Source organism: Hyperolius riggenbachi, chromosome 4, assembly GCF_040937935.1.
Source record: "Hyperolius riggenbachi isolate aHypRig1 chromosome 4, aHypRig1.pri, whole genome shotgun sequence".
In the NCBI taxonomy this organism is placed as follows: Eukaryota; Metazoa; Chordata; class Amphibia; order Anura; family Hyperoliidae; genus Hyperolius; species Hyperolius riggenbachi.
The window spans coordinates 106,913,948-106,927,822 of NC_090649.1; the positions used below are offsets into that span (position 1 = coordinate 106,913,948).

Consider the following 13,875-nt stretch of genomic DNA (forward strand, 5'->3'; position numbering starts at 1 on the left):
CTGTTTGATGAAGATGTATATATTTATGATGAAGTTATTTTAACTATAAGTTTGTGTTGTATTTTACACTTATAAATCCAATAGCTACAATATGAAACATACAATTGCTTATATAAATAATGGTATACAACAAATAATGTGTACAACTGATATTGTACAGTCTGACTAAAGTTATGCTGTAGTATGTGTAATAACCACTGAATTTCAATAATCTTTATTATGATAGCTTATACTTATTTATTTTTCTTTACAATCTTTCATAGATGTGGTTAATACAATAAAACAATATGACTAGGTACTACTTGATCTTGTGCTTGAAGTAAAAGATAAACCACTTCATTCAAGAATATATCTATACTGGGATAATTCTGTATCTCAATGTTTAAAATTTTTTTTTTAAATACATACCTATAAAATGTAGATTTCTCCCAGAGTAAAATGCTCTATATCAAAGTAAAATGCTCTATAAATGTATTTTTTCATATGTTGCTGCCAGTTAGGGTAGGTAGTGAAGACCTGACTAATTTGACAGGCTTTGGACTAGTCCATGTTCTCATGGGGGATTCTCAGATATTTATTTACAAAACCACTATGTCAGTTGTTCAGTCCAACTGCCCAAAGAGTCTTCAAACAAGTAGGGAGGGTAGTTGATATATTTTTATAGATCCTTTCCAGGGAGTACTTTTATAAGGAATAAAGGTGATATTGAGATTCCCCCATGAGGAAATGGACTAGTCTAAAGTCTCATACCTGTCAGCTTTTCACTACCTACTGTAAGTCACAACAACAAAGGAAAAAAATACATTTGTAGTGCAATTTTCTGGGAGAAATGTACATTTTATATTTATGTACTGGTATTTTACATTTTACAATATTTGCATGACAATTGTCCTTTAAAAAGATTTGCTCTCTATCATATTTACTTTTGCCAGCTGACTCTGGGTATTGTTAATTGATGCCTTTAGCTAGTTCTAAGTTAAAATTGCCCAGATTATAACCCAATTTATTTTGGTGTAGGTGATTGGACCCCTTAGAGAAGGTGAAATATTCAACCAGGATGATTTCCATCTTCTGGAGAACCTGATCTTGAAGACATCTGCCCAGAAGATCAAATCCCACATCCAGAAGCTTGGAGTGGAGGAAGACCAGTAAGCTCCTGTGCAGAACTTATTAGCCACAGCATATATAATGAGCGTGTTAATAATGCCGGTCTGCTTTTTCCTGCAGTGCCAGCGATTTAGTCATGAGGGTGGATTCTCTTTTATCTTCGCAACCCAAAGGTGAAGGGAGAGTCGATTACCTGCTAACTGAGGATGAGCACAGGTGAGGGGATAATGTAGTTTCTGACAAAACAGTGTTTCTTTCATTCATTTGCCTTTACACTTTTTTCATAGTTATAATTTCTAATTCATTTGTATAAATGTACTGCTTTATCTTTCAACTTAAAATGAGGTTTGAAGAAGAATGTATATGTCCTATTTGATTAGCATTTGTGTGTTACCTTACAGATTATGATACCCATTTCCACAGGTGTCAACCAAAAATGAGTTGGTATTTAGCCATGAGAACAATTGTATAACATTATTATTATTGATTTATAAAGTGCCAACATATTCTGTGGCGCTGTCCAAAGTAAGAAACAAACATGGAGCACATAATAATACAGACAATGGTATGCACCAATATACACAAGACAGAGTTAGTACAAAATACCGATACTGTACAAAGTGCACAATTGGTAATAACAGTGAAAACATTAATATGAATAAACGTATAACAGAACACAAAAGGGTGAGAAAGCCCTGCCCCCACCATCCAGCTTCCCAAGGACAGGCACTGTGAGAGAGGTGCAAGCCGTGGGAAGGAAAGGTTTGTTACTGATTACTACTATTTAAAGCCATTATTGTGGTGATCAGTATACTAATCTATTGGCAGTCTAGAGAACTCACTGATAAGGTTCTTCTTAAAAAAATGAAAAAAACCTATTAACCCTTTTAGACCCTTAAAGCAAATATGTAGCAAACTAAACAATTATAATTAAAATGGGACACTTACCTAGGGAGAGGTATCCTTGGTCCAGAGCTGTCCCCTTCTCAAATTTGCCTCCTCCAGGTGACTTCGGAAGCACTATTTTCCCTGTGTGCTTCCAAAGACAGACTGATCTGTACTGAGTCGCCCATCTACAGAAGCACACGGGGACGAGTGCTTCCCGAGCCTTTCACAGAGGGTGTATTTGACCAGTTGGTCAAGTACAGGCAGTGGGGGTGACAGGGCTGGAACGAGGAATCTGCGAGAGGACAGGGAAGGCTCTATAGAAACCAGAACGTTCGCTCTCCATCGGTAAATATGTGACTTTGAAAGAATAGTAGCCAACCAGTACTAAGTTTTCACTCAATATTCTTGCGATAGTTTAGTCTGCGATTCTATACTGCTTATTATTTTTATTATACTGTATGCTCATCACTAAAACTTTTTTTCCTGTAATTGTCTCCAGTGTCATTAAGATAAGACCTAAAGAAGGCATGATGTACTTTGAAGTTGTAGCCGTCGTGGATCCTGTAACTAAAGCAGCCCAGAGAATGGCACCTTTACTGCTGGTATGTCTTCCATAGATAGCTGCTGTGACTTTTAACAGCAAGTGGAACAAAATGTTGAAAGCTACTATCTCCCGCCTCCACTGTATGCCATAGTATGGTGGTTTAATTGCACTGAGACTTAAAGGAAACCTGAAGATAAAAAAATACAAATGCCCATTAACTTACCTGGGCTTCTTCAAGCCTCCTGAAGTCTTCCTGGTCCCTCGACGTCATCCCACACTCCTCCATTTCTTCAGGGGTCTGGAAGAAGCTCCAGGTAAGTAAATGGGCAATTTTTTTTTCAACCTTAGGTTCACTTTAACCCTTTAGCTGCCAAATAAAGTAAAACTTTATTTGGCTGCTGGGCCGAGTTTTTCCTGCCGCTAGGGCGGCCTGGCAGGGTATGCAGAGTGGGCAGCAGGGAGCTTTTATAGTTACCTGTCTGGACAGCTGGATCAGCTTCTTCTTCCTCCACCGTGTGGGCGATGTAATCACAACATGTCTTCTCGGTTCCAATCTCATGATATGACATGCGATTGGTATTTAGGAGACTATGGGGTCAATTCACCAAGCGTTACGCCTTCTGTAATGCTGAAAACTGATTTTACAGATCACTTAGGAAAGTGTCAATTCATCAAGGCTGTTACCGCATGACAAGCTGAAATTACCGAGCAGTGAGGTAAATTACCGACTTGTGTGGTAATCACCTCTACAAATGTCAGTAAATGGGAATTCATCCAGGTCACAGCATGTGGTGAAGCCCTGGATGATTACCAGCAGTTCTCCTCTGTTGGAATCAGTGCGGGACTCACAGAACTTTGAGAAGCAGAGACGATTCCCTATGACTGACAGGAGCAAAAGCCAATAGGAACAGCCTCTGTCTCCTGAAAGTTATTTTGATTGGACCCAAAGCCTTCTCCGGCAGGTCCTACTTTCCTACCCTCCTCCAGCCCCATCCACACGGATCGCACCCACGCTGTCGTCCTCCTTCTTCTCCGTTTCTGTACCGGGTCACGTAACTACAGCCAGTCTGTGCAAGAGACGAGCGCCCTCTATCTCTCTGGCGGCTGCTGGAGAGATATGTAGAGAGCGCACTTCTCTTGCATCAGACTGGCTGCGACTGGAGGAAGTAAGGGGACCCGGTACCGGCACAGGAAAAGGCTGAGGACGGCAGTGTGGGAGCAACCCGTGCGGAAGGGGTAGAGAAAGCCCCAGGTATGTATAACGCTTTTTTTTTTTCCGTCAGCTCTGGTTTCTTTTAAAGTGGACACAAATTAAAAATACAAGATTGCAGAAATAAACTCTATTTTCCAACTTATAATAACAAATAGCAGCCTTTTTTCAGCTGCATGATGACAAATATAAAATATTTTACATTTATTGGAGGAACCCCTTCCTTTCATATTGCCGGGACAGAATCCAGCAAACTGGTGGAGATAAAAAAACAAAAACAAAACACAGGCTGCTACTGATGATGTCACAGGGGAGGTGATCTCTGCTTGTGTGAGATTTCACATAGACTATGCCCCTGTGAGGGAGGGTAGCTGATTACAAACACACCCATGATCTAAAACCTCCTACTAAGCTCAGTAGTAATGGCTGCCACCTGAATAACCCTAGTTATGAAAAGAGAAGGGTGAAAAGCATGCACTGAAATGCTCATAGGCTTGAAGGAGTGTTTATTTTTCTTTGTATATGAGTGGTGCAACTAAATATTTTGAATAAAAAAAAAGTTTGGTTTGGGTCCGCTTTAAGCAAAAGAGCTGAATTAATCAACATGGGTGTGCAGGTAACCACAGTCCATGGGGCAAAGTCTGTCATCCACCCTCAACCAATCCCTGCACATCAACACTCATGTCAGCCAGTTTTATTAATTGTTCATGAACTACACAAGCATCCATTTGCACCTACTTGACTGCATGTCCTTTGACACAGCAGATGGTATGTATTGCTATACCTGTAAGCTGTACATGGTTTATTTATATTTAATACTGATGATCTGCAGGGCTGGCTCTGGTTGATGCTGCTTGGTATAGCCAGCAGTGAGGTTCAACACTCTGACCATGTATCATTCTCTTGTATTTATCGTTTCAGGTGTTGAATCAAATCCTAAATATGAATTTGCGTGTTTTTATGAACTGCCAATCCAAGTTGTCTGAAATGCCCTTGAAAAGGTAAGCTATAATGATTGTTGGAGACTGGTTTGCCTTAGTATGTAGACTCCTTGTTATCGCTTTTGACGTAACATTCGTTTGTGTCCATGTTTGGCGAGCTGTGTGGTGTACACTCCTGTGACCTCTCTTTCTCTTACTATATCTTATCATCAGGTTCTTCTTTTCATAGAAATTCCTTTTTGGAAAAGTCAGTCATGTGCTCCATTCACAAGATCCTCCAGCTGGCAGGAGACTGGTGTTCCCCAGCTAGGAAACATCTGTCACCTCTAAGCACAAAGCCAACCCATCTACCTCTCTTCTCACAGATTACATATTTTGTGGCCAGAACTGCAGCTCAGCAGATTCTTTTCTTAGGACAGGATTCCCCATCCCCAGTCCGCGGCCTGGTGGTGGTCCACCTGCTATTCTGAGCCGGTCCGTGGGCCTGGCCTAGTCACTAATCTCATACAAGTTGAACAGCATGCAGCAAGCATCACCAGGTAGCACCATCCTGAATCATTTTCTGTATGGGGTTTAATGAATAGGAAGTATGCTGCAGCACAGCAGGTGACTGTGTGAGGAGATTATGATGCTACCTGGTGACACTTGCTGCATGCTGTTCTACTTGAATGAAATTAGTGAGAGGCCAGGCCTGCAGATCGGTGAGCCAGCAGCCTACACACATAATAATTGTAGTCATCTATCTTCGGGTGCAGGTATGATTTGTCATCTCTATAATTCTGTACTCATTTCAGTCAGCACTTGGCCATGCTGCCTGTGATGGTCATGCTCTCTTGACAAGGGGGGGTGGTATTTACTTTCCTATGGAAAGGGGAGGGAGGCAAAAAGCAGGGAGACTATTGCGGATCATAGCCAGAAGAATCCCTGATAGAGGTTTAGTGCTAGGCAGAGGAGAGAGGGACCTGTAATCCCCCCTGCCCGATGCCTAAATCCAATTTTCCGCCCTGCCACTATTCAGAAAGACCCTTGCCACCCTACCTCACCTCTGGTCCCTACAATCATTCTGACTGAAAAACAGTCCTTGGGTCACAAGAGGTAGAGGACCCCTGTCTTAGGAGACTGTTGTAGCTGCTGTATTCTCCACAAACCGTTCATATATTACCAGCAGAGGGGGGAGGAGGGCAGGGTCGGTGATCTCTGGGCTTACAGGCAAATATTGGCCATTGTCTTCTTTCTGACTACCCCATGTGAAGGATGCCAGGAGGGTGTGTGTAGTCTCAGCAGCTTACTGTGCAGGAAATGCAGGCATCTCATTGTAATGTATTTATTGGAATAAGGCAAAATTACAAGTATTTTTTCTACATTATTTTGCGTTTGAAATGTTTATTATACTCAACATGTATATTTTAGATCCTTGCTTGACACATTTTGTAAGTTACAGGCAAAAATTCATGAAAATTAATTGAACCACTGTTTGCACAGTAATCCAACAGAAATTGAACGCCACTTAAAGGGAACCTGAAGTGAAAGGTATATGGAGGATGCCATATTTATTACCTTTAAACAATACCAGTTACCTGGTAGTCCTGCTAATCCTCTGCCTCTAATACTTTTAGCCATGGCCCCAGAACAAGCAATGCAGATCATGTGTTCTGACAAAAATCTGACTAGATAAGTTGCATTCTTGTGTCAGATGTTAGATTCGGACACTACTGCAGCCAAATAGAGCAGCGGGGCTGCCAGGCAGCTGGTATTGTTTAAAAGGAAATAAATATGTCAGCCTCCATATCCCTCTAACTTCAGGTTCCCTTTAAGCAATGTGAGCAGCAGCCCATCTGCACAGATAGATTGAGGAACAGAGTGATGTAATGGTTTACAATTCTGTTTAAAGTGCTGGAGAAAAAAGTATTACATTACTATATACTAATAAAAGAATACTATTGCGTAGCTAGTCAATGGCATGTAAAGGAGGAAAAAAAAAATCTATATTTCGGATATGATCCCCTTTCTTGCATAGAGTGATCTGGTTGCTGATCTTGGCATGTTATTGTTAGTAGGCATTTATGCCAGTGGCATAGTAACTGGGTGCAACTATTGCTATCGCACCAGGGCCTTTGGGCCAGCCGGGCCCCCCTAGAGGTGCGTACACGCACTACCAGCGAAGACGGGTCCGCCTGACCCTCCCGCTGGGCAGTCTTTAGCCGACAGTAGTGCGTGTGTACGCACTGTCGGCTGACTGATAAGGCTGTTTAGGAATCGTTCATAAACAGCCTTATCAGTCCGCCGTCAGCGCGTACACACGCACTACTGTCGGCTAAAAGACCACCCAGTGGGAGGGTCCGGCGGACCCGTCGTTGCCGCTGGTAGTGCCTGTGTACGCACATTAAGGGCCCTCCTTATCTATCTTATTAACTTTTTATTGGTGCTATGTAAATAAACACCCCTATATGTGAACTGAATTGTGATAATCCTTAACCTTTTGGGGACCGACGTAGTTTGAATCTACGTCCAGCAGGTGGTGCTGCTGTCCTGACTGGACGTTGATTGAACGTCCGCGCTAACGAACTGTCCCGACGTGATCATGCGTACCGGAGAGGGGAGATTAAGCTGTCATATGACAGCTGACATCTTCCCTCAGTGATCAGCAGCCATTGCGTATGGCTTCTGATCACGTGATCACTATGATCGCCGGCGGATCATAGTGATCCCTTACAGAGCTGCAGCGGTGGTGGGGGGGGGGGGGGGAGAAGAGGATCCACTCACCTTCCTGCCGTTCCCCCGATGATCGGCGCTCCTCTCCGCTCTGGCCTGCATCTCTGCTGTATTGACGCTAAGTGCCGGGTCCCGGCTTGATGACGTCATCAAGCCGCGACCAAGGACTTAGCATCAGTTCAAGCCGGGGAGCCAGCGAGAGCGGAGGTGTCCACAGCTGCTCATCGCTGGAGCCTGGGATGTGAGTAAAGGCTGCCAGCAATACGGGGGCCACCTGGCCACACAGGAGGGGCCATACCTAAGTGCCCACAGTAGGGATCCGGCTGCCTTACCCCCTCCCCCCCCCTGCATGTAAAATGCCTGGTACTTAAGGGGGTAGGCAGCTGGTCCCGAAGGGGTTAAAAAAAACTCCCCTGGGGGGGTACTTACCTCGGGAGGGGGAAGCCTCAGGGTCCCAATGAGGCTTCCCCCATCCCTGTAGCTGCAGGCAGTCCAGCGCTGGCTCCCCGAAGCCTCCCGCAATCCTCCCCCGACAAGCCTGACAAGGCTTTATATATTTACCTCGCCGGGATCCAACGCAGGCGCAGTAGCGGCTCTTCCTTAGTGCTAGGCGGAAATAGCCGAGCCCGATCGTATAGAGCGGATCAATCGGGATTGACTATTTCCACCTTACCCGAACGAAAAGCCGCTAGTGCGCATGCGCTGGATCGCAGAGAGGTAAATATTTACACCTCTGCACTTCTGGGAACCCGGGCAGGCTAACGGAGGGACACCGGAGGACGGGGAAGCCACGTTAGGATCCAGAGGCTTCCCCCTCACAAGGTAAGTATCCCTCAAAGGGGTATTTTTTTGTTATAGGATTTCTTTAATAAGCCATTTTCTCACTCTGATTACACCTCTCTGACACTGCAGCTCTCCTTGGCAGGGTTGCTCTCACGAGTGATTACCAGTGATTCAAATGAGGCTTAATTGGCGCAGGTGTGCGGCGGGGATACAAGGGGCTATTTACCCATAATTCCGCCGTCCGCCCTGCATTCCAAAGAGCTTTCACGTATCCTATTGGTCGTGTTGCAAGCCTCACATCGCTGCACTTACTCCTTTAAGCCAGGAGGAGGAATTGCTCCGGTGTGAGGCTTGCAAAGCGACCAATAGGACACTTGCAAGTTCTTTAGAATGCAGGGCGGATTTATGGGTAAATAACCCCTTGTATCCTCGCGGCACACCTGAGCCAATTAAACCTCATTTGAATCACGGTAATCACTCGTGATTACTGATTAAGAGCAACCCTGGTCCTTGGTTGGTTTTGGGGCTTCATATCAAAAGTGTTTAGGGCCCCATGTAAAACTTGCACTGGGGCCCCAAGCTTAGTTACGCCACTGGTTTATGCTTATGGTTGTCCTGCAGGCAGATAGCATTTCCTGATACCAGTATTTCTTTTTTTTGATCTCTCCAGTTTCTACCGATACGTGTTGGAGCCAGAACTTGCATTCACCTCAGACCACAAGTTATCTTCTGGTCCTATTGCAAAGTTCTTAGACATGCCGCAGTCACCCCTTTTCACTTTGAGTCTGAACACACCGGACAGCTGGATGGTGGAGTCAGTGAAAACGCCGTATGACTTGGACAATATTTACTTAGAAGAGGTAATCGGTCACAGGTTCCATGAATGTTGTCTATTGATGTCACGTTAAATGAACATTCTGCACAGAAATTTAAAGATCACCTGAACTCAGAACTTCCTCTCTGCTCTAAAAGTTAAACAGCATAATAACCTTTAAAGAAAAACATTTCTTTGTCACAGCTTACAGAACTGCTGCAATAAATCTTCAGTGTGTTTACTTACTGCTTTCATGGAACTAGACATAGGGTTAACATATTAGGTTTGTCTGTCGAGGACTTCCAAATTTCTGTGCTGAGAGATCAAATTACACTTGTGATTACTTATAGGTGAGGGGGAATTAGACAGGCTCTTATCTCTAACAACACATGGGTGTATTTCTCTCTGTTTTCATTGTGTCCTTTGCAAGAGTTCAGGTCCACTTTAAGGACCTAGTGGTCGAGGGAGCATGTTTCATTGCTAAACAGTACTAATAATTCAAGTGTTAGTGCCGTTTGCAGTGCTGGAACCATAGCTTCCATCACTGGAGGATAAACCACTGTGGACGGTACACATCTTTGATATGCTTGCTTTTTTTGTGTGTGGCTTTAACAAGGAACTTATCCAATGACAGTTACTTTTGAGGGTTTTGTGGAATTTCGACTTTGCACAGTCTCTATACTCAGATTAAAGGAATACTGTAACTCCTAAAAAAAAAAAAAAGAAAATAAAAATAAAAAAAGTAAAAGAGTTGAACTTACCTGGGGCTTCTACCGGTCCCCTGTCGTGTGCCCGCGACGGGACAAAACGATCCTTGGATCCTTGCCGCCAGCTCACTTCTGCTTTTTATGACTTTAATGTCGCAAACTACTGCGCTTGTGCAGCCCTGGCCGCGCGTGCCCTCACTTCAGATGACGCCAGCGGGAGCGAGCACACAGAAGTTTGCAACATTAACATCGCAAAAAGCGGAAGTGAGCTGGTTGCGGGAATCGGAAGATCTTTCGTTCCGGCACAGGAGGTCTGCGGGGAACCGGTAGAAGCCCCAGGTAAGTTCAACTCTTTTTTTTTTGGGGGGGGGGGGGGGGGGTTACAGTACTCCTTTAAGTAGAATTAAATACAATCCTACAGCGCCAAAGGGAGGACTATTGGCTAAGTTGTGATTACGTGACATGTTGTGTATACTTTTTTTGCTTGTACATCAAGAAGTTGCTGTTATATCAAGTCAAATTGTCCCCAAGAGTTTTGCTTGTATTGCAAAGCTCTCTTAAACTAAGTTACTCTCCATCCAAGGTTATTGGCATTGCGGATGAGCATTGAAAGGGTCCAGTGGCTACTAAAATATAATTTTTCTTGAATCTGTAGCATATATCCATTGGTGTTGCATGTATAAATGGCAGGTTACTAGCTTGTAAAGGAGCTCTGTTACGATGTGGATAGCTGTGTGCTGGTCTGTAGTATATGGGTCATGTGCCCTCAATAAATGTACAGCATTGAGTAACATCTGCACTGGTGATGTCTGCAGTTATATTCCTCACTTACTCTTTGCTTTATGCTTCTGTGATTTGGTACAGGTGGACAGTGTGGTGGCTGCGGAGTTTGAATTGGAGTATCTGCTCTTAGAAGGCCACTGTTTTGACATCTCTACTGGACAACCACCCCGAGGTCTGCAGTTCACGCTGGGAACAGCAAACAATCCTGTGATTGTGGACACCATTGTCATGGCCAACCTTGTAAGTAGCAATGGGGTAATCATGTAATATTACCGGCTTTGGGGAGCTCACCGTATTCCTAATGTGGAAATCTCAGTTGCTCTTCCAATGTGGGAGCCAAGTCCTTGTTATGCTGGGAATACACAATGCATTTTTCAGTCAAAAAATGAACATAAGAGTTTTTGTCTGTATTACTGGCATACACTCACTTCTGGTCACTGATCTGTAGTTTACAAATTCAAAAATACATCCATCCATCAAATCCAACCACAATAATAAAAAAAATAGATTAGTAAACAATAGGTATCTTCTCTCACTCTCACATTCCAGTTGATCCAAGAAAAGGCATAAAAAAAAGTAAAAAAAAAATATTAACCTTTAGAGGGAAAAAAATCCTTCCCGACTCAAGGTGGCAGTGAGATAAATCCCTGGTATACCCACACACGAGCAAACGTATATTTAACAGTCTATGGGACTGGTTTGATCCATATAACTACAAAGATAAAAGATTGGTCCTAGGTTGAATAAATACTAATTTCAAAGAAATGTGGCAAAAATATTTAATAATTATTAGGACTAACAATATGGCAATGAAAACATGGTAAAAGCAATGTGTAAGAGATGAAGATCAATGCAGCTAGCAAGTAAAAATCTAGTGTGAAAAAACAAAAAAATCAACAATAAATATAGTGACAAAAAAAAATACAAAACAAATTAAAAATGAACCCTATCCCCGCTGTCATTCACGCGGTCCGTGAAGAAGCTTAACAGCGAAACAATTGTTGACCGGCTGGTCTCTGTGGGTGATGCCACCCAGAAGGGTGTTGTATGAACTATGAATGAAATATATCTAAGCTGTTGCTGTACTGATCTGCACCCGGTATTAAATAACAGTTAAGTAACTGGTGCCCATGCGTATTTGTCTATGAAAGTTGACAAATCTTAAAATGCTGTGAGCAGGGCCGGATTTGTATTTTTTACCGCCCTAGGCCCACTATCACCAGCCGCCCCCTGACCAACAGCATCCTAACGTGTTTTTTGTTTTTTTTTTCAAACAAAAGAGATTAGGCAATTTGGTGAGGGGAGTGGGAGGATTCAGAGTGAGGTAGTCCTGGTCAAAAATAGTTGTGGCCATGATGCAGGCAGTGTTAACTGCAATGTAAGCCAAAACACAGGAAAAAGAGACCCTGAGCCCTCGTTCCCATTGCATTCCGATAGGGTGTCCGTTCGCATTGGGCGCTTTTTGACGCTTTTTTTTTTTTTTTTTTTTATTCCCGGCGATTTCTGTATGCTGGGTGTTTTTGTTAGCAGTTTTACAGAGCGTTTCTTTAATTCACTCCCTGACGCAAGTCAGGAAATGAACTCTTTGATCCGGAATAGAATAAATACAAAGTATTTATTCTTAAAAACACGAACACAATCACTCAAAGCGATTTTTGTGAGCATTTTGCATTTTTCCTGTACCTTCCATTCAGGGCAAATCGCCCTGAAAATGGTCCGTGCAGCTTTAGTCAGCGGAAAGCAAATGGAACGCCCCAATGAGAACTATCTCATTGGAAAGCATGGTGTAAGCGCTTTTAGGGCGATTTGTACCAATCACCAGTGCTTAAAAAAATTAAAAAAACACCTCTAGTGTGAACGAGCCCTAAAGATAGTTAGACAACGTTCCCCTAACACATAAGAAAGCAGTGTTTCCCCCATGATATGGTGGAATGGGAGATTTGCATGATGGATGTACATACAGATCATAACTCCGCAAAAAACTGTGTGCTATCATGTCAATTAATGTGAATCAAAATTTCAGAGAAATGCCATGAAGAATAAGGAAGTTCTGAAGGCAAATAGGTGTCAAACTCAGTACTAGCAAAATGGCCAGAGAAATATATCAGGAACCTGTTGTGATTTGGAGTCAAATCTGCCACCATCGCACCTGCCTAGCAGTGGACGGCTTCCTATATTTGATGTCACACAGCCATGTGACTGCCTACAAGAGGGAAGTTGTGGTGCCAAAGTTGTGACGTGCAGGTGTGCACGTCATCATGTGACTTTGTCGCTTCTTCCTCCCTGATGTTACCAAGAGGGAGGAAGTGGTTTGGCCTGACAGTTGAAGCGCATTCCTGTACGTGTTAGTTGTAGCACCCTGTCACCTGCCTACACACTTTGAGGGACAGTAGGAGCCGCCATACAGCTTCTGGATTTGAGTGGTAGGAAACTGCCCAGAGGACATTGCCTAAATCCAGGACATGTCCCGGGCAAAGTGGGACATCTGCTCACCATACCTAAAGTAGATCAGATCCAGTAATTAATCACCGCAGGTACAGGCTAAGCTGGCATTTGTAGTGCCTCAAACACAGGCTATGCTGGCACTTGCAGTGCATCACACACAGGTTATACAGGTACTTTTAGTGCCACACACAGGCTATGCTGGCACTTGTAGTGCATCACACACAGGCTATGCTGGCACTTGTAGTGCATCACACACAGGCTATGCTGGCACTTGTAGTGCATCACACACAGGCTATGCTGGCACTTGTAGTGCATCACACACAGGCTATGCTGGCACTTGTAGTGCATCACACACAGGCTATGCTGGCACTTGTAGTGCATCACACACAGGCTATGCTGGCACTTGTAGTGCATCACACACAGGCTATGCTGGCACTTGTAGTGCATCACACACAGGCCATGCTGGCACTTGTAGTGCATCACACACAGGCTATACTGGCACTTGTAGTGCATCACACACAGGCTATACTGGCACTTGTAGTGCATCACACACAGGCTATACTTGCACTTAAAATGCAAGTTGCACTACAAGAGCCAGTATTGCCTGTATGTGATAAACAAGTAGTGCCAATATAGCCTGTATGTGATGAACTACAAGTGCAAGTATAGCCTGTATGTGCTCGAGTGTGAGGAACTACATGTGCCAGAATAGCCAGTTTGGTTTGTAATGCACGACAAGTGTCCACATAGCCTGTACCTGACTTTAGGTGAATGTTATGCTGGCACATTTAGAGTTTTAGGTGCTCTCTCAATGCATGCTGAGCTTTGCAGTCTGCCCATTGCCCCCTCCCCCAGCTGTCACTCACGCAGCCTGTTTCTATGCATGGAGCTGACACAGTCCCGGGGGAGCCTCTCCTGGTCAGACAATCTCCTCTGCCGTG

The 13,875-nt window shown here is 43.7% G+C and overlaps 1 protein-coding gene across 1 annotated transcript in view; it reads left to right on the forward strand.

The window, feature by feature from the left end:
* The window catches only part of UGGT1 (UDP-glucose glycoprotein glucosyltransferase 1), a 164,384-nt gene that overhangs the window by 118,980 nt on the left and 31,529 nt on the right, over positions 1–13,875 (forward strand). The window contains exons 23-28 of the mRNA XM_068233269.1: positions 1,018–1,148; positions 1,228–1,323; positions 2,495–2,597; positions 4,671–4,750; positions 8,856–9,045; positions 10,571–10,729. Coding sequence (XP_068089370.1) covers positions 1,018–1,148; positions 1,228–1,323; positions 2,495–2,597; positions 4,671–4,750; positions 8,856–9,045; positions 10,571–10,729 — 759 coding nt within the window. The remainder of the gene's footprint in view (positions 1–1,017; positions 1,149–1,227; positions 1,324–2,494; positions 2,598–4,670; positions 4,751–8,855; positions 9,046–10,570; positions 10,730–13,875) is intronic.